Here is a 19,692-nt window from a genome sequence, read left to right as displayed (position 1 = left end):
TTTTTAAATTCATTTATTGTGAGAGAGAGGGAGAGAGAGAGAGAGAGAAAGAAAGAGGCAGCATGAGTCAGGGATGGGCAGAGAGAAGGGGAGAGAGAGAATCCCAAGCAGGCTCCGCACTGTCAGCACAGAGCCTGACACAGGGCTCGAACTCATGACATCATGACCTGAGCCGAAATCAAGGGTTGGATGCTTAACCAACTAAGCCACCCAGGCACCCTGCAATGTTCTAAAGGAATAAATAAATACCTTACTAATCCACTTGTGGGCTGTTATTCACTAACTTATCAAAACCCCTTATAAGTTATTTTCTCTCTCCCCTGCACACACACACTTGGCTTTTTTTTTTTTTTTTTTTTTTAGTAAAATATGACACCTTTCATTTGTTCTTGATTTATCAGGGGTAGGCAAGGCCAAGAGGTAGACCCATATTTGAGTATTTATGTAATTTAGTCCACACATATTTACTGAGGAACTACTATCTGCTGAGCACTGAAAATAAAATAACACAAGCCTAGAAATAATTCCTGCCCTTGTTGGGCTTACAGTCTAGTGGGAAAGATGAATATAAAATTGTGCCACCAAAGAGCAAATGGTGGGAAAAGGGCCTGCAATCAGGACATTTAATCCAGTCGGGAAAGGTCAGGGTGACTTTCCAGAGAAGTGACAACTCAGCAATAGGAAAGGGATGAGCCCTAGAGGACCAGGCAAAGGCAGAAGGGAGGACTGGTCCATGGCAGTCTGTGACCACCTCATCTACAGGCTTCCACAGATGGCACCTTCCAGTCCTGCATATAAGGGTCTGTCACACGGCCCTGAGCAGTTCTTTCTCTGCCCTATTCCACCCCCCCCAACTGAAATTATTTTTACCCCCTTTCTTGGAGTCTTTGCCAACTTCTGCAACTGTCCTTGAAATCTGATGACCAGACACAGAGGTCCAAAAGAGAATATATCACTGTTATATTTAAGGAATTAAAAAAAAAACATTGCTTTAACATTTAACACATAAGACTGACAGGTTTGCCCGCTTTTGCCCTGGGTGCTTGAGAGCTCATAAAGAATAATGGACTGCTCTTTAAACTGTAAAGTACAATACACATGTGTGTGAAAGAACTTGCCACGATTAGGCCTGGCAGTCTTTGCATCTGGTGAACAGAGTTGGCGGCTACTAAGCTTGGTCTCAGTCTGATTCCCTAGAATGGTGGAGGCTAGAATGAAAATGAAGGAGGCTAGGGAAAAGGAATCAGGAGAGTCCCTATAACTACTCTCAGAGGGATCATTGTATATGCTGTTAAGTGAAACAAGCAAGGTGCAGAGGACAGTAAGAAGGAGAGGGGGTTCAAATATATCCATATATTTGCTTATGATTCCAAAAAGAAACAATGGAAGAACCCAAACTAATGAAAATAGTTACTTGTCAGGTAAGGAGAGCATAAAGAAGAGGGGAAAGGAGCATGAAGTGAAATAAAGTTTCTTTTTATTTTATTTTTTTTAAATTTGTTTAATGTTTTTATTTATTTTTGAGACAAAGAGAGACAGAGCATGAGCAGGGGAGGGGCAGAGAGAGGGGGAGACACAGAATCTGAAGCAGGCTCCGGGCTCTGAGCTGTCAGCACAGAGCCCGACGTGGGGCTCGAACTCACAGACTGTGAGATCATGACCTAAGCTGAAGTCGGACGCTCAACCGACTGAGCCACCTAGGCGCTCCAGAAAGTTTCTTTTTAAATAGAGAATCACAGCCAATAAATGCAGAAGGAGTAACAGAATTAGAAATGACCATGTTATAACCCTTAATTTTGTTTAAAAAAAAATGGATCTAGGTAATAATCATCTAAGGCTTCTAAAGCCACTACAAGAAAGGTTGATAAAAACTTCATAAATGACGGTTCAGGCTCGCAGCACCCAAAACCATTCTTTCCTGGTAATAGGAAAAGCAGATACATGCCTCCTGATGTGATATAATAAGAAATACATAGCACCACCAAAGTATTATTCTTGCCAAGAAAAGAAAAAAAACTGAACGTGAATCTAATCAAATGTCTACATCGAACTATAAGTTTATAGAAATAGGAACAAAGGAACGTGTTTCGTGTCACCACAATGATACAATCAGCCAAATCCAGGATTTATGAATCCTGGGCCTTTTTATTTATTTTTTTTTCAACGTTTTTTTTAAATTTATTTTTGGGACAGAGAGAGACAGAGCATGAACGGGGGAGGGGCAGAGAGAGAGGGAGACACAGAATCGGAAACAGGCTCCAGGCTCCGAGCCATCAGCCCAGAGCCTGACGCGGGGCTCGAACTCACGGACCGCGAGATCGTGACCTGGCTGAAGTCGGACGCTTAACCGACTGCGCCACCCAGGCGCCCCACCTGGGCCTTTTTAAATAAATAAAGGGCCTTTTTAAAAAGTAGGCTGAGGGGCTTCTGGTCCAAGACCACAACGTAGGAAGACCCAGAACTCACCTCTTCCACAGACGCTCTAACCCTCCACCTATTTACAGTGAAATTCCTCCTGAAGAAGGGCCAACTGAACAGCTGCTCCATGACAGGAGACAGAGAGACCACACAGAGAACAGCAAGAGAGATGGGGAACAGTCACAGCGGGAACCCCTACCCCCAATGCCGCAAACTGCAGCAGGGAGGGAGGACATTGAAGGCACAGTTAAAAAAAAAAAAAAAGCAGTAGTTGAACAGGGCAACTAGAATATAAAGGATCCAGCCTTAGGACTCTGCCGGACAGAGGGAGCTGCTGAAACTCTCCGGCGGGCGAGCCCTGCGGTTAGCACTCCTCCTCCAGCCGAATTACACAGCCAAGAGCAGGGTCTGGGCACCAGAGCTGGCCTGCCACCTCCCCTAGCACATATGAGCCCCAGCTATCCCACCACCGCGGCCCCAACACACTGCATATTGAGACACCCCTGGTCAGCGCTCACTGCAACTCCAGCCATCACAAATGCAAAGCATCCCAGAACACCCCAGGCTGCCACCACCACTGTGACAGAGTTGCCGGGTCACCCCCGGCACAAAGCACCCTGGCACCCCCTGGCCCATGCCCACCTCAGCTCCAGCCGCCCCACCAGGGTGTTCCTGTGCAGAGTATCCTAGGAAACTCGAGCCCATGCCACGCCTCAGCTCCGGCCACCTCGCAGGGGTGCCCCTTCCTGGACCACCCAGGGTCTCCTGGTCCGTGCCTGCTTCAGCTCCAGATGCCCCCAAGGGCACTCCTGTGCAGACGCCCTGGGACATCTCAGCTGTACCCACTTCACCTTTAGCCGTCCTGCCAGGGTGCCCTCTGCACAGAGAGTTCCAGGACCACCCCAGACGGCACCGACTTCAGCTCCAGCCATTTCCGCAGGACAGTTCCAGCATGGAGTACCCCGGAACCCCCTGCCCATGACAGCCACAGCTCTGACCAGCCAGCCTGTGAGAAGGTGGGGAAGGGACAATAAAATATCTTCCAAACTGAGAAGGCGCTTTGTGACCAGAAAACAAAGCAGGTGAACCCACGCAATTTATAGAGTTTTATCCAGGGTAACTTACTGACAGGGGGAATCCGGGGGCCGATGATTCAGGCAGCTGCTACATGGCTACTTTCCACAATGTCTGCACCTTAGTCCACAGATTTTATAAAGCGAAGGGGTGTGCAAAAGGGCACTGTAGTGAGATCAAAGGGTTCACGTGCACTTCAAAGGGTCTGCATACACCTAATTGGTAGCTGGCCTTTAATTAGATCTCATGGTGCCACCTGCACATCAGGACTGGGGCGCCTGGGTGGCTCGGTGGGTTGAGCACCCGACTTTTGATTTTGGCTCAGGTCAAAATCCTGAGGGTGGTGGGATTGAGCCCCACGTCGGGCTCTGCACTGAGCATAGAGCCTGCTGAAGATATTCTCTCTCTCTCTCTCTCTCTCTCTCTCTCTCTCTCTCTCTCTCTCTCTCCCTCTCCCTCTGCCCCTCTCCTCCACTTGCTCTCTCTGTCTTTAAAATTAAAGGAAAGCTGGGGCGCCTGGGTGGCGCAGTCGGTTAAGCGTCCGACTTCAGCCAGGTCACGATCTCGCGGTCCGTGAGTTCGAGCCCCGCGTCAGGCTCTGGGCCGATGGCTCGGAGCCTGGAGCCTGTTTCCGATTCTGTGTCTCCCTCTCTCTCTGCCCCTCCCCCGTTCATGCTCTGTCTCTCTCTGTCCCAAAAATAAAAAAATAAAAAAAAATGTTGAAAAAAAAAAAAGAAAAAAAAAAAAATTAAAGGAAAGCAGAGGTGGGGGGAAGGAAGGAAAAAGACTATGTTATCTCTAACAGATCTCTAACAGAAGCAAGCTTCCCTCCATCCCAGCCTTGGTGGGCATTTCTAACGTGTATATATTAATCTCCAGGGGGCTTGGAACACGTAGCCCCAAGAGCGGTCACCTGACGAATGTGAACACGATGGAGGGCCAAATATGAAGCCAGCATTGCCAGCCTTCCTGCACTCGACAGTCGCCAGGCGCACGCTGTCTACACAGAGGACAACCATACACAAGATTATCCCTTCAAGTTTAGAAGCAGCTGTTCCACCTAAGTCACACAAACACAGAAAGTCAAGCAAAATGAGACGGGAATACGTGCCAAAGAAAGAAAAAGACAAAGCCTCAGAAAAAGAACTAAATGAAACCGCGATAAACAATGTATCTGATAAAAAGCTCAAAGTAATGGCCATAAAGATGCTCACCAGGCTGGAGAGGAGGGTGGAGAAACTCAAAACTTCAACCAAGAGAAAGAAAATATAAAAAGAAACCAGAATTGAAGAATACAATAACCGAAGTGAAAAATGCACTGGAGAGAACCAACAGCAGATTGGCAGATACAGAGGAATGATTAGCAATCTGGAAGACAGGGTGATGGAGAGCAACCACGCTGAACAGCAAAAAGGAAAAAAAAAAAAAAAAGATACAGGAGAGCAGGTTAAGGGATCCCTCAGACAACATCTAGTGAACAAATATTCACATTACAGAGGTCCCAGAAAGAGAAGAGAAAAAGGGGCAGAAAATTTACTTGAAGATATAATAGCTGAAAATATCCCAGACTGGGGAAAGAAAGAGACATCCAGGTTCAGGAAGCACAGAGAGATCCAAACAAGATGAACCCGAGGAGGTCCACACCATGACATGTAATGACTAAAATGTCTAAGATTAAAAATAAAGACTGAATTTTAAAAGCAACAAGAGAGAAGCAACCGGTCACTACAAAGGAAACCCCATAAGCCTATCAGCTGATTTTTCAGCAGAAACTTTTCAGGCCAGAAGGGAGTGGCATGACACATTCAAAATGTTGAAAGTTAAAAACGTACAACAAAGACTATCCTACCCAGCAAGGCTATCATTCAGAATTGAAGGAGAGAGAAGAAGCTTCCCAGAAAAACAAAAGTGAAAGGAGTTCATCACCACCAAATAGTCCTCAGAAGGAATATGAAAGGGACTTCTTTAAGCGGAGAAAAAGTCATAATTAGAAATAAAATTACGAGAGGAAAAAAATTTAGGAGTAAGAGTAAGCAAACAGTACAGGTAGTGGAGTCATCACTTATAAAGCTTGTATGAAGTTGAAAAGACAAAAGAGGGGCGCCTGGGTGGCGCAGTCGGTTAAGCGTCCGACTTCAGCCAGGTCACGATCTCGCGGTCCGTGAGTTCGAGCTCCGCGTCAGGCTCTGGGCTGATGGCTCGGAGCCTGGAGCCTGTTTCCGATTCTGTGTCTCCCTCTCTCTCTGCCCCTCCCCCGTTCATGCTCTGTCTCTCTCTGTCCCAAAAATAAAATAAAAATAAAAAAAAATAAAAAAAAAAAAAGAAAAGACAAAAGAAGTAAAATCAATTATATCTAAAAAATTAGCTAAGGACTCACAAAATAAAAAGATGTTAAATATGGTAACATATATAAAATGTGGAGGGGAGAGTAAAAATGAAGTTCTTTTACAATGTATTCAAACTTAAGCGACCATCACTTAATATAGACGGCTATATACTTAGGATGTTATACATGAACCTCAGGTTAACCACAAATCAAAAATCTTTTATGATACACAAAAAATGAAGAGAAAGAAAGCCAAGCATAACATGAAAGAAAACAATCACAAGGAAAGATAGCAAGAGAAGAAAAGAACAGAAAAGAGCTACAAAATAACCAGAAAACAATTAACAAAATGTAGTAAGTTCAGACTTATCAATAATTACTTTAAATGTAAATGGTCTAAATGCTCCAATCAAAAGACACAGGGTGACAAATAGATAAAAAAAATAACACCCCTCTCTATGCTGCCTACAAGAGACTCACTTCAGATCTGAAGACACATACACACTGAAAGTTAAGGAAGGGAAAAATATATTCTGTGCAAATGGAAGCAAGAAAAAAAAAAAAAGCCAGGGTAGCAATACTTATATCAGGAAAAACAGACCTTAAAACAAAGACTGTAACGAGAGACAAAGAAGGGCATTACATAACGATAAAGGGATCGATATAGTAAGAGGATATAACTATTGTAAATATCTATATACCCAATATTGGGGCATCTAAATATACAAAGCAAATATTAACAGAAATAAAGGGAGAAATTGACAGTAATATGATAACAGTAGAGGACTTTTTAAAAATGTTTATTTATTTTGAGAGAGAGAACACAAGCAGGGGAGCAGCAGAGAGAGAGAGGGGGGGACACAGAATCCGAAGCAGACTCCAGGCTCTGAGCTGTCAGCACAGAGCCCCACGCAGGGCTCGAACTCACAAGCTGTGAGATCATGACCTGAGTCAAAGTCAGATGCTTAACTTACTGAGTCACCCAGGAGCCCCAGAATACACATTCTTTTCAAATGCACATGGAACATACTCCAGGATAGAGCCCATGTTAAGCCACAAAACAACTCTCAATAAATTTGAGAAGAGTAAAGTCATATTAAGCATCTTTTCCAACCATGACAGTACGGAACTAGAAATCAATTACAAGAAAAAAGCTAGAAAAAACGCAAACACGTGGAGGCTAAATAACATGCTCGTAAACAACCAATGGGACGATGAAGAAATCAAAGAGGATATAAGAGAAATAGACTGAGACAAATGAAAATGAAAACACAATGGTCCAAATCTTTGGGATGCAGTGAAAGTGGTTCTAAGAGGGAAACATACAGCGATACAGGCATACCTCAAGAAATAAGGAAAAGCTTACCATAGTCTTCTCCCTAATTTTGTATATAGTTTTAAAATTCCATGAACCACTTTAAAAAAAGAAGGAAGCTGATGAAGTAGGAGCTGTAAGGAAATAAGATTTTTGTTTTAAGTAGGCTCTATGGCCAGCATGGAACCCAACACAGGGCTTTGAACTCACAACCCTGAGATCAAGACATGAGCTGAGATCAAGAGTCAGACGCTTAACGTGCTGAGCCACCCAGGTGCCCCAAGAAATAAGATTTTTACCTCATAAACTGGCCCAACTTCATAATCTGTGAAAAATCCGACTGATGGTTTAGCAAGAAACACTGGAGTATCAGCACAACTGTGGGAGGGCAAAAGAGGGGAGAAAAGCTGTTAATTTCATCCATGTGCCTCATGTAAAATAAATACACCCAAACCGGGGCGCCTGGGTGCCTCAGTCGGTAGAGCACCCGATTTCGGCTCAGGTCATGATCTCACGGTTCTTGGGTTCAAGCCCCGCATCGGGCTCTGTGCTGACAGATCAGAGCTGGAGCCTGCTTCGGATGCTGTCTCCCTCTCTCTCTCTGCCCCTCCCCTGCCCGTGCTCTGCCTCTCTGTCTCTCAAAAACAAATAAACGTTAAAAAAAAATTTTTTTTTAATAAATATACCCAAACCATCAGAGATATTCACAAGATGTCATTTACTGGATTTTGTTCCTGTTGTTGAAGCAGGTTACAAAATAATTTTACCCCACGATAGAATCTTTGTGAAGATATGTACAGCTGCGTGCTTCATTTTCAATATGCATAGAAGGCTTCAGCTCTGGAAGCTTACATAGCAACATCCTAAACTGGGTTTTTAATATGGGTGCTGGTTTTCTTTGAAAATATTAATTTTCTAATTTTTCTTAATAAAAAGATATTTGACTTATAACTGTTAAATAGTTTTAAGTCCATTAAAACTATGAACTCATAAAGCAATTCACTCCCTTCATGAGGACAACTGATGAAATAAGCCAAAGGCACTCACTGAAAGAAAATCACAATGTATATTATTTGTCATTAATCAAATTTTACGTATTTTTATTCTTGAGTTTCTATTCCAAGACATAGGAGTGCAACAGAAGAACATGTGGCTACGGAGATTCCTCCCATCTGACCAAGACTGTTCAGATGTGAGCAGAGGACCAACACTAACCCGATTCCTCAAACCCCCGGCAGGTCAGAAAAGCACAGTCCAGGCCTCTGGGGGATGTCCGAAGGCCAGGCCTGTGGGGAGCCCAGAAGCCCTGCTCTGCTCTGATACTGACACCCTGTCCCCCAAAAGTCTAGGATCCTCTATATCCCAGGCCAGACCCAGGACCTTCTGGGTCCTCCAACGGGTCTGACTTTCTGATCACACAAGTCAGGGAAAGACCCACCTCTCCACTGGCTCTCCACTCTGGAGGTCTCCTGTCAGCACTGGCTTCTTCGGAGGAAAGAGGAGAGACGTACCTCCACGTGGAGTGTTAGGAGGGAAAAACCGGGGGTTTTTGAGGAAGCGGATCCGACTGTCCATTCTGGCGAGCAGAAGTCGCTCCAGCTCTCTCTGGGGCACAGGTAAGTGGTTCATCCAGTTCTTATTCTTGGGTGGACCTGTTTTCTTTGAAACACACACACACACAAAATAGAGAGTCAATGACAGGCAGGGGGACTGCGTGTGCTGGCATTTGGCCAGCCGCACGACCCACGGGTAATCACGGCAAATCCTCCCCCCTATTTTGCTGTGGATCCACAACATCCTGTGTCACCTGGAACTCCTTCCCCAACCCCCACAACCTCCCTGTGCCCGCTGCCCCCACACCCCACCGCGCCCAGGCTTCCACACCAACCTGGACAGTCTTGCGCTTGGCCTCTAAAGATGAGTCCCATGTCAGGCTGTCCACAGTGTAGTCCAGCTCCTCGTCAGACTTACTGAGCATCTTCCTGCAGGGATCTTCAAGCTTCTTGGTCAGGTGCTTCTTTGGGACAGAACGCTTCTCACAACTGAATGTGAGTTTTGAACATCCAGGGACAGAGACGCCTGCGGCACCAAAGAACCAAACTGAAAGCTGCCACAGATGAAGTGGACATTTCTAAGATGCCTAAATAAAACCACCAAAGCCACTTTGAGACTTTTTCCTCAACTTTCACATTTATCATACTAGATATAATTGCTCCTCAGCATATAAATTATCCCTGGGACTCATTCTACGTACTCGAGACTTAGGAAGAGAGTGTTACAGTACTTGTTTGATTGTCAAACTTGGTCAAAGAACATGAGTAGGTCGCTGCCTGCCTGTCCGCCTCTAACGCATGTACACGTACCCTGTGTGTGAACTTGCTTTTCAAACAGTTCACAGGAGAAATCAAAGTTTGTATTAGTTTTGTATACGTATAAGTTCATCCCCAAAAGGTCAAAGGAGAACGCTCATTGCTAGCAAGAATGCAATGAAACTGGCAGCAGTACAATACCTGGTAAATCCTCAACACATGTTAACTCTATCCTTATTCATCTGCGGAACACCGAATTTCCAACTACCTTCACAATATTAAGTGGCTTGGTATCGCGTGACACTTAATTCTGCTACCTCTCTCTGGTCTGCCTTCTCTGTGCAGCTCAGGTCGTCAATGGAACTCTGTTCTCATCAGCACCCTTGATTCTCTGGATCACAACCTTCCCACCCCAAATACCTTCTTGGCTCCAAAGCCTCAGACTGGGTGGCTGGCGAGCTCAGCTTCCAAGCCTGGCACCACTGGGCCATCCTGATATGTGGCCACGGAATCCACAGAGCAACTTCCCCCTGTCCATACACTGACTCTCCCAAAAGTCCACCTCCCTGCTTAAACCCACAACCAAGCTCCCACCCCACTCACTCTCAAAAGATCTTGCCTCCCACATTACAGGAAACCTCAACATCACATACACATCGTTCTCTGGCTCTCTATTCAGTCTTCCCACCAGACTCATTAAAGGAAAAAAAAAGTTGTTATTTTCCTACATGGGGTATGGAAAAACCCCATGGTCCATGTTGTGACTCCGTCAGGAATTTGCCCCCTTACTTATCTAGGTTTTCAGACCCTCCCTCTCTTGGTTCATTCAACCACTTTTCTTTTCTTTTCTTTTTTGAGAGAGGGGGAGTGAGTGTGAGCAGGGGAAAGGCAGAGGCGGGGGTGGGGGGGTGGGGAGAGAGAGAATCCCAAGCAGGCTCCATGCTGTCAGTGCACAGTCTGACGCAGGGCTCGAACTCACGAACCACGAGACTATGACCTGAGCCGAAATCAAGAGTCAGATGTTTAACCAACTGAGCCACCCAGGTGCCCCCAGCTACTTTTCTAAACATTTTCATATCTCTCGGTGTTGAGCAGCTAAGAAGAATGCATATTCCACCCTGAGGAGTTGAGACTTTGGTCTTGCAGGTGTTAGGGAGTTAGAGAGGAAGTGGAATGCTTAGGACTGACCCTCCCAAGAGTCATTATCAAATTAAACGAAAGGGAAAAAAATCCGTGGGGAAATGGCAGCCAAGGTGGCCCGTGCAGTCCTGCTACAGAACACCCCTGGAATGATACCAAAGGCTCGAACAGAGTACAGAAGCATTACCTTTAGGTGCAGAGCAAAACGGTACGGTGTCACTGTAGTAATCATCCGGGCAGATCAAATGATGCTTCTGTAGCAACACACTGTCCACACACCATCTGAAGATAGACTTCACTACATAGAAGGGAATAAGGACAAAGGTGTTTCAAGCATTACATTAAAGAACCTGAACCCCAAGTTTTTCATCCTCCAAACCTAAACCAGCTCACAAAATTTTCTCAGAACCCTGTGCAATCTTGAGATTAAAGAAACTAATCGTCAAGTGATTACCAGTCACTTAAAAGAAGGCAACCATCAGACAAGGCTGTGTTGTGGTATCATTTGAGCTAACGTACTGTGTGACTCATGGAGAGGTCTGTTAACAAAATGTAATTAAGGAAAGTATGGTAGGTCAAATAAATGGCCCCAACCCCTCACCCTTCTCTATATCCACACCCTTTGCCATATGACTTTGCAGTCCCTACAAGTAGAGACAGAGTACACTTCTTCACCCTTGACTTTGGCTGTGCGATGTACTTTGGCCAATGTTGGTAGGGGTTTGCACAGCTGAGCCTACTCTCTTGAGCCTTTGCCATCATGAGAAGAGCTTCCCTGCCCCTGAGAAGAGCTCCTGCCCCTTTACCTTGGACTCCAGCATGAATCCATGTTAAGCAGACTTGAGCCCAACTTGTAGCAAAGAGCCAAGTTCAGCTGGCCCACAGCTTAAAGCTGGTCTAGCCAGCCAAGACTGGCTAGATCAGCCAACCCCCAACAGATCTACTGACAGACAAAAGAGTAAAATCTCATTTAATGAAGTGGGAAGTCAAGCATTAATATCCATGGTTGTTGTTGTTGTTGTTGTTATTGTTGTTTTGCCTCTCTCATCCCTGAAATGCTGCTAGATCAACACCAAACCATCTTACACACCTAGAAAACTGATCTGAAGATTCACACAACAATCTGCACAACATGAACCACAGAACTCAGCAGGTATGTGGCATGGAGAGGGGAACTCGGGGAGAGAGAAGCTGTGGAGGGCAGGGAGCTGTTTTTGCTTGTGAGGAGAGGACAGAGATGGGGGGGGGGGTGGGAGAGTACAGGAAAAGCACTCATCCTGAAAATAGCTGGAGAGAAAGAGAAAGAGTGGCAACACCTATAAGGGACTGAACACGAAAGGGAGAGAGGAGAGGGTTTAAATACCATTAAGACTCTATAAACAGGGGAGCACAGAGTCTGTGACTCTGCAGCTTGATACCTGGCAAAGCTCTGGTGGGAAGGGCAAATTCCCAGGAGCAGACAGCAGGGTTCGAGGGGTCTTTGGGCAACACAGGCAGAGGCGGTTCCCCTGCTGAGAGGACATTTGGTAGAGGCTGTATGGCCTCCCCACAGGCAAAGCTTCCAGTGGACCCTGGAGAACAGCCACGTTTGTTGGTGTTGGAACAAGGATGTTAAGGGTGAAGCCTGGTGCCAGATGTGTGTTGTGATTTCCCATAATCCCCGAAACACTGCTGCTACACGATCCTGTGAACTTTCTCTGGGGCAGGCTAGTACCCAGCCACAGTCTCTGGGCATCTGTAGCAGTGCGGTCATGTGAACGAACATTCTGGGGGGTGGGCCAGCTCACGGAGACTCATCCTCAGAAGGTCTGAGCGGGTCAAAACTGCAGGACCCTCAGAAGTGAGTTTTATCTCAGCCCCATCTGAGATAAAACTCAGGAGGGAGGTGCCACCTAGCAGGACGATGGCTTGGTCGCAGACAGTGTAGAAGTGGGGAATGGACAGAAGCCTGAGACAATGGAGGAGTGCTTGATGGCCAGCTGGGGAGGGTACAGAGTTCTGATACTAGAGACTGGGTAGGTGGGTGACGCCATTTGACCCCTCCCGTGCATGCGCGTACACACATATATGTGAAACAATGATCCACCCCAGTAAACTAAGCAGCACCATCTATGGAGAATGGAACTACTACACCAAGCCCCACCCAACTGGGCCAACTGTGCTCTAGAGGATCACCACAAATCTCTCTGCCTGCTAGTTTATGGCCTAGAAAGTGCTTCATAGTTTGATTTCTAGGGGAAACTGGACGTAATTTCAATAATATTTCATTCTGTTTGCTGGCCCATCATTTCAAATTTTTTCCTTTTCTTATTCTTCAATACAGAAAGAGGAAAAAATTTATTTTTATTTACCATTTTCATAAAAAATATTTTTCTTAATTTTTCTCTACTATATTTTTTACTTCTTTGTAAATTTTCCTAATTCTATTTTTACTTTTATCATTTCATTTTATTCTAGTTTATTGTATTCATTTTAAAAAATGTTTTTATTTATTTTTGGGAGAGAGAGAGACAGAGCATATGCGGGGGGGGGGGGGGGCGGGGGGAGGGGGGTAGAGAGAGGGAGATACAGAGTCCAAAGCAGGTTCCAGGCTCCAAGCTGTCAGCACAGAGCCCGACACAGGGCTCGAACCCACGAACTGTGAGATCGTGACCTGAGCTGAAGTCGGATGCTCAACCGACTGAGCTACCCAGACGCCCTTAATTGTATTGATTTTTTTTTTTATTTTTAAATGATTTTTTTTCTTTTTCTCTTTTCTTTCCCTTTTTTGTCTATTCTATCAAGATTCTTTCAACAACCAGACCAAAACACACCTAGGATATAGCATCCTTCATTTGATTTTTTTGTGTTTTTAATTTCTTAATTTGTTTATTTATTTTATTTTATTAATTCTTTTTCTCCCTCAAAATGATGAAATGAAGGAATTCACTCCAAAAGAAAGAACAGGAAGATATGACAGCTTAATCAACAGAGATACAAGCAAGATGTCTGAACCAGAATTTAGAATCATGATAATAAGAATACTAGCTGGGGATGAAAAAAGCATAGAATCCCTTTCCGTGGAGATAAAAGTAGTAAAATCTAGTCAGGAGGAAATTAAAAGATGTTATAACTGAGACGCACTCTCAAATGAAGGCCATGACAGCATGGATTGACGAAGCAGAGCAGTGAATCAGCGATATAGAGTATAAACTTTTGGAGAATAATGAAGCAGAAAAAAAGAGAGAAACTGAGGCAAAAGAGCATGATATAAGAATTAGAGAACTCAGTGACTCATTACAAAGAAATAAAATCTGAATCATAGGGGTCCGAGAAGATGAAGAGAGAGAAAAACGGGTAGAAGTTTTATGTGAGCAAATCACAGTGGAAAACTTTCCTAACCTGGGGAATGACACAGACATCAAAATCCAGGAAGCACAGAGACATCCAGTTAGATTCAACAAAAACCAACCATCAACAAGACATATCATAGTCAAATTCATAAAATACACAGACAAGGAAAGAATCATGAAAGCAGCAAGGGAAAAAAGTCCTTAGTCTACAAGGAAAGACGGATCAGGTTTGCAGCAGACCTATGCACAGAAACATGGCAGGCCAGAAAGGAGTGGCAGGATATATTCAATGTGGAAAATTGGAAAAATATGCAGCCAAGAATTCTTTATCCAGCAAGGCTGTCATTCAAAATAGAAGGAGAGATAAAAAGTTACCCAGACAAAAACTAAAGGAGTTCATGACCACTAAATCAGCCCTGCAAGAAACTTTAGGGGGGGACTTTCTGAGGGGAGAAAAGATGGAAAACAACAAAAACAAAAAAAGACCAAAACCAACAAAGACTAGAAAGGACCAGAGAACACCACCAGAAACTCCAACTCTACAGGTAACATAATGGCAATAAATTCATATCTTTCAGTATTCACTCTAAATGTCAATGGACTAAATGCTCTAATCAAAAGACATAGAGTAACAGAAGGGATAAGAAAACAAGATGCATCTACATGCTGTTTACAAAAGACCCATTTTAGACCTAAAGTCACCTTCAGGTTGAAAGTAAGGGGATGGAGAACCATCTATCATGCTAATCATTGCCAAAAGAAAGCCAGAGGAGCTATACTTATGTCAGACAGTCTAGATTTTAAAATAAAGACTGTAACAAGAGATGAAGAAGGGCATTATATTATAACTAAGGGGTCTATCCACCAAGAAGATCTAACAATTATAAACATTTATGCTCCAACATGAGAGCACCCAAATATATAAGTCAATTAATCACAAACATACAGAAACCCATTGATCATAATACCATAATAGTACGGGACTTCAACATCCCCACTTACGGCAAATGGACAGATCATCTAAACAGGAAATCAACAAGGAAACAAGGGCTTTGAATGACACACTGGATTGGATGGACTTAACAGATATAGTCAGAACATTTGATTCTAAAGAAGAATACACATTCTTCTCAAGTATACATGGAACATTCTCCAGAATAGATCACATACTTGGAACATAAATCAGTCCTCAACAAGTACAAAAAGAACAAGATTATACTGTGCATATTTTCAGACCACAAAGCTATGAAACGCAAAATCAACCACAAGAAAAAATTTGTTAAGACGACAAACACTTGGTGACTAAAGGACATCCTACTAAAGAATGAACGGTCTAACCAAGAAGTTAAAGAGGAAATTCAAAAGTACATGGAAGCCAATGAAAATGATAACACCACAGCCCCAAAACTCTGTGATGCAGCAAAAGTGGTCGTAAGAGGGAAGTATATAGCAATACAGGCCTTCCTAAAGAAGGAAGAAAGATCTCAGATACACAACCTAACCTTACACCTTAAAGTGATGGAAAAAGAACAGCAAATAAAACCCCAAACCAGCAAAATGGGGGAAATAATAAAGATTAGAGCAGAAATCAATGCTATTGAATCCAAAAAACAAACAAACAAGCAAACAAATAAAACAGTAGAACAGATCAATGAAACTAGGAGCTGGTTCTTTGAAAGAAATAACAAAATTGATAAATCCCTAGCCAATTTGATCAAAAAGAAAAAGGAAAGGACCCAAACAGATAAAATCATGAATGAAAGAGGAGAGATCACAACCAACACTGCAGAGATACAAACAATAATAAGAGAATATTATGAGCAATTATATGCCAATAAATTGGGCAATCTGGAAGAAATGGACAAATGCCTAGAAACATATAAACTACCAAAACTGAAACAAAGAGAAATAGAAAATTTGAATGACCTATAACCAGTAAAGAAATCAAATTAGTAATAAAAAAATCTCCAAAAAAACCAAAAACAAAAACAAAACAAAAAACAAAAAAAACAAAAACAAAAACCAAGAGTCCAGGGCCAGATGGCTTTCCAGGGGAATTCTACCAAACATTTAAAGAACAGTTAACACCTATTCTTATGAAGCTGTTCCAAAAAATAGAAATGGAAGGAAAACTTCCAAACTCATTCTATGAAGCCAGCATTATCTTGACTCCAAAACCAGACAAAAACCCCATTAAAAAGGAGAACTACAGACCAGTTTCCCTGATGAACATGGATGTAAAAATCCTCAATAAGATACTAGCCAACCAAATCCAACAATACATTAAAAGAATTATTCACCATAACCAAGTGGGATTTATATCTGGGATGCAGGGCTGGTTCAATATCCACACATCAATCAGTGTGATTCTTCACATCAATAAAAGGAAGGACAAGAACCACACGATCCTCTCAATAGATGCAGAGAAAGCATTTGACAAAATACAGCACCTTTCTTGATAAAAAACCCTCAAGAAAGTAAGGATAGAAGGATCATATTTCAAGATCTTGAAAGACCCAATGCTAATCTCATCCTCAATGAGGAAAAACTGAGAACTTCACCCTAAGTTCAGGAACGTGACAGGGATGTCCACCCTCGCCACTATTATTCAATATAGTACTGAAGTCCTAGCTTCAGCAATCAGAAAACACAAAGGAATAAAAGGCATCCAAATGGGCAAGAAGGAAGTCAAACTTTCACTCTTTGCATATAACATGATACTCTATATGGAAAACCCAAAAGATTCCACAAAAAAACTGCTAGAACTGATGCATGAGGTCAGCAAAGTCGCAGGATATAGAATCAATGCACAGAAATCGGTTGCATTTCTATACAATTATAAAGCAATAGAAAGAGAAATCAAGGAATCAATCCCATTTACAATCGCACCAAAAACCATAAAATATCTAGGAATAAACCTAGTCAAAGAGGTGAAAAATCTATACACTGAAAACTTTAGAAAGGTTGTGAAAGAAATTGAAAAAGACACACACACACACACACACACACACACACACACACACACGGAAAAATATTCCATACTCATGGATTGGAAGAACAAATATTGTTAAAATGTAGACACTACCCAAAGCAATTTACATATTCAATGCAATCCCGATCAAAGTAACAGCAGCATTCTTCACAGAGCTAGAACAAACAATCCTAAAATTTGTATGGAACCAGAAAAGACCCCGAAGAGCCAAAGCAATCCTGAAAAAGAAAAGTGAAGCTGGAGGCATCGCAATCCCGGATTTCAAGATGTATTACAAAGCTGTAATCATCAAGACGGTATGGTGCTGGCACAAAAACAGACACTCAGGTCAATGGAACAGAATACAGAACCCAGAAATGGACCCACAAATGTGTGGCCAACTAACCTTTGACAAAGCAGGAAAGAACATCCAAATGGTGCTGGGAAAACCGTACAGCAAATGCATTAGAATGAACCTGGACCCCTTTCTTATACCATACCCCAAAATAAACTCAATATGGATGAAAGACCTAAATGTAAGACAGGAAGTCATCAAAATCCTAGAGGGGAAAGCAGGCAAAAACCTCTTTGACCTCGGCCGCAGCAACTTCTTTCTCAACGCGTCTCTGGAGGCATGGGAAACAAAAGCAAAAGTGATCTATTGGTATCTCATCAAGATAAAAAGCTTCTGCACAGCGAAGGAAACAATCAGCAAAACTAAAAAGCAACCTATAGAATGGGAGAAGATATTTGCAAATGACATATCAGATAAAGGGTTAGTATCCAAAATCTATAAAGAACTTATCAAACTCAACACCCAATAAACAAATAATCCAGTGAAGAAATGGGCAAAAGACATGAATAGACACTTCTCTGGAGAAGACATCCAGATGGCCAACAGACACATGGAAAAATGCTCAACATCATTCATCATCTGGGAAATAGAAACCAAAACCACAATGAGATACCACCTCACAGCAGTCAGAATGGCTAACATTAACAACTCAGGCAACAACAGATGTTCGTGAGGATGTGGAGAAAGAGGATCTCTTTCGCACTGCTGGTGGGAATGCAAACTGGTGCAGCCACTCTGGAAAACAGTATTTAGGTTCATCCAAAAAGTTATAAATAGAACTACCCTATGACGCAGCAATTGCAGTACTAGGTATTTATCCAAAGGATACAGGTGTGCTGTTTCGAAGGGGCACTTGTACCCCAATGTTTATAGCAGCACTATCCACAATAGCCAAAGTATGGAAAGAGCCCAAATGTCCGTCGACGGATGAGTGGATAAAGAAGATGTGGTGTGTGTGTGTGTGTGTGTGTGTGTGTGCATGCGTGCACACACACACACAATGGAGTATTACTCAGCTATCAAAAAGAATAAAATCTTGCCATTTGCAATGACGTGGATGGAGCTAGAGAGAATAATGCTAACCAAATCAAATCAGTCAGAGAAGGACAAATACCATATGATTTCACTCATGTGTGGAATTTAAGATACAAAACAGATGAACATAAGGGAAGGGAAGCAAAAATAATATAAAAACAAAAAGGGGAACAAAACATAAGAGACTCATAAATACAGAGAACAAACTGAGGGTTGCTGAAGGGGTTGTGGGTGGGGGGGGATGGGCTGAATAGGCAAGGGGCAGTAAGGAAGACACTTGTTGGGATGAGCACTAGGTGTCATACATAGGGATGAATCACTGGAATCTACTCCTGAAATCATGATTGCACTATACGCTAACTTGGATGTAAATTTACAAATTAATTAATTAATTAAATTTAAAAAAATATCCATGGTTGATGATCCAAGGAAGAGTGGTAGAGACACGTTATTTAGATGTATCAAGAAGAATCAAAGCTGAAAATGGCCACCTTTGGCAAGTAGACTGAGGTTGGGAGAGGTGGCACGGAGGATTTTTTTTTTTTTTAGAGCATTTTTAGGTTCTTAGCAAAATTGAGAACAAAGATGTCCCATATACTCCCTGCCCCCCCCCACACACACACAGCCTCCTGCATTATTAACGTCCCCACACTAGAGGGGTATGTGTGTTACAATTGACGATCCCACACTGACACATCATTTTCACATAAAGTCCTTGGTTTACATTACAATTCACTCTTGGTGGTGTATATCTAAGGGTTTGGACAAATTTATAATGTCATGCATGGGGGACGGCTTTTTATATTTCATCCGAAGCTTCTCTAAACCATTTGAGTTTTTAAAATCATGTATATGAAGAGATTGATTAAAAAATAAGGAATAAGTAAGATGAATGGAAGACTCAGAAGTCCTCAAAGTTTGTTGTTTGCTGCATTAACCAACATGGTGCCTGTAACTGGCCTTGCCCTTTGGAGTTTCCCTATAACCCAGGATATAGGTGAGACAAGTGAAAAATATGTGTTTCTCCCATGATATTTGTTAATTTAGGAGTTTCAAGATTTTGCTTACTGTTATAATCAGGGTTCAATGACGAAAACAGAAATCACTCTCTGTAGATCATATATAAAGGGCTAAATGTAGGGGATGATGGAAAGGGAGACAGAATGTCAGGGAAGCTATTGCTACCAACTTCGGCCAGCAGCACTGAGGTAGGGAGTTCTCAAGAAGTTATCTGGAAGCTGCTGTGAAATTCACAGCTGCTCAGTTATCTGCCTGCTACTGCTTCTGGAGAACAGTGACCTCCCCTTCCAAAACTCGCCCAAATCTCTCATGAGTGACCTAACCTGGAAACCTCGGGGAAAGGTGCATTCTGGGAAACGTGGTCCCTTGGCCTCTCCTGTGCAATAGAGACCTCAGC

General features: G+C 43.0%; 1 protein-coding gene across 4 annotated transcripts in view; it reads right to left on the bottom strand.

Annotated features, from left to right (window-relative positions):
- DLEC1 (DLEC1 cilia and flagella associated protein) overlaps positions 1-19,692 on the bottom strand; it is a 93,034-nt gene that overhangs the window by 57,599 nt on the left and 15,743 nt on the right. For all 4 annotated transcript variants that reach the window (XM_058729418.1, XM_058729415.1, XM_058729416.1 and 1 more), the window contains exons 3-6: positions 10,770-10,880; positions 9,022-9,212; positions 8,572-8,792; positions 7,433-7,511 (exon numbers count right to left, since the gene is read on the bottom strand). In XM_058729418.1, the coding sequence (XP_058585401.1) occupies positions 7,433-7,511; positions 8,572-8,792; positions 9,022-9,212; positions 10,770-10,880 (602 nt within the window). The remainder of the gene's footprint in view (positions 1-7,432; positions 7,512-8,571; positions 8,793-9,021; positions 9,213-10,769; positions 10,881-19,692) is intronic.

This window comes from Neofelis nebulosa, chromosome 5 (genome assembly GCF_028018385.1).
Source record: "Neofelis nebulosa isolate mNeoNeb1 chromosome 5, mNeoNeb1.pri, whole genome shotgun sequence".
In the NCBI taxonomy this organism is placed as follows: Eukaryota; Metazoa; Chordata; class Mammalia; order Carnivora; family Felidae; genus Neofelis; species Neofelis nebulosa.
Note: the sequence above shows the minus strand (reverse complement) of the source record. Positions and strands in the feature narration are given on the sequence as shown.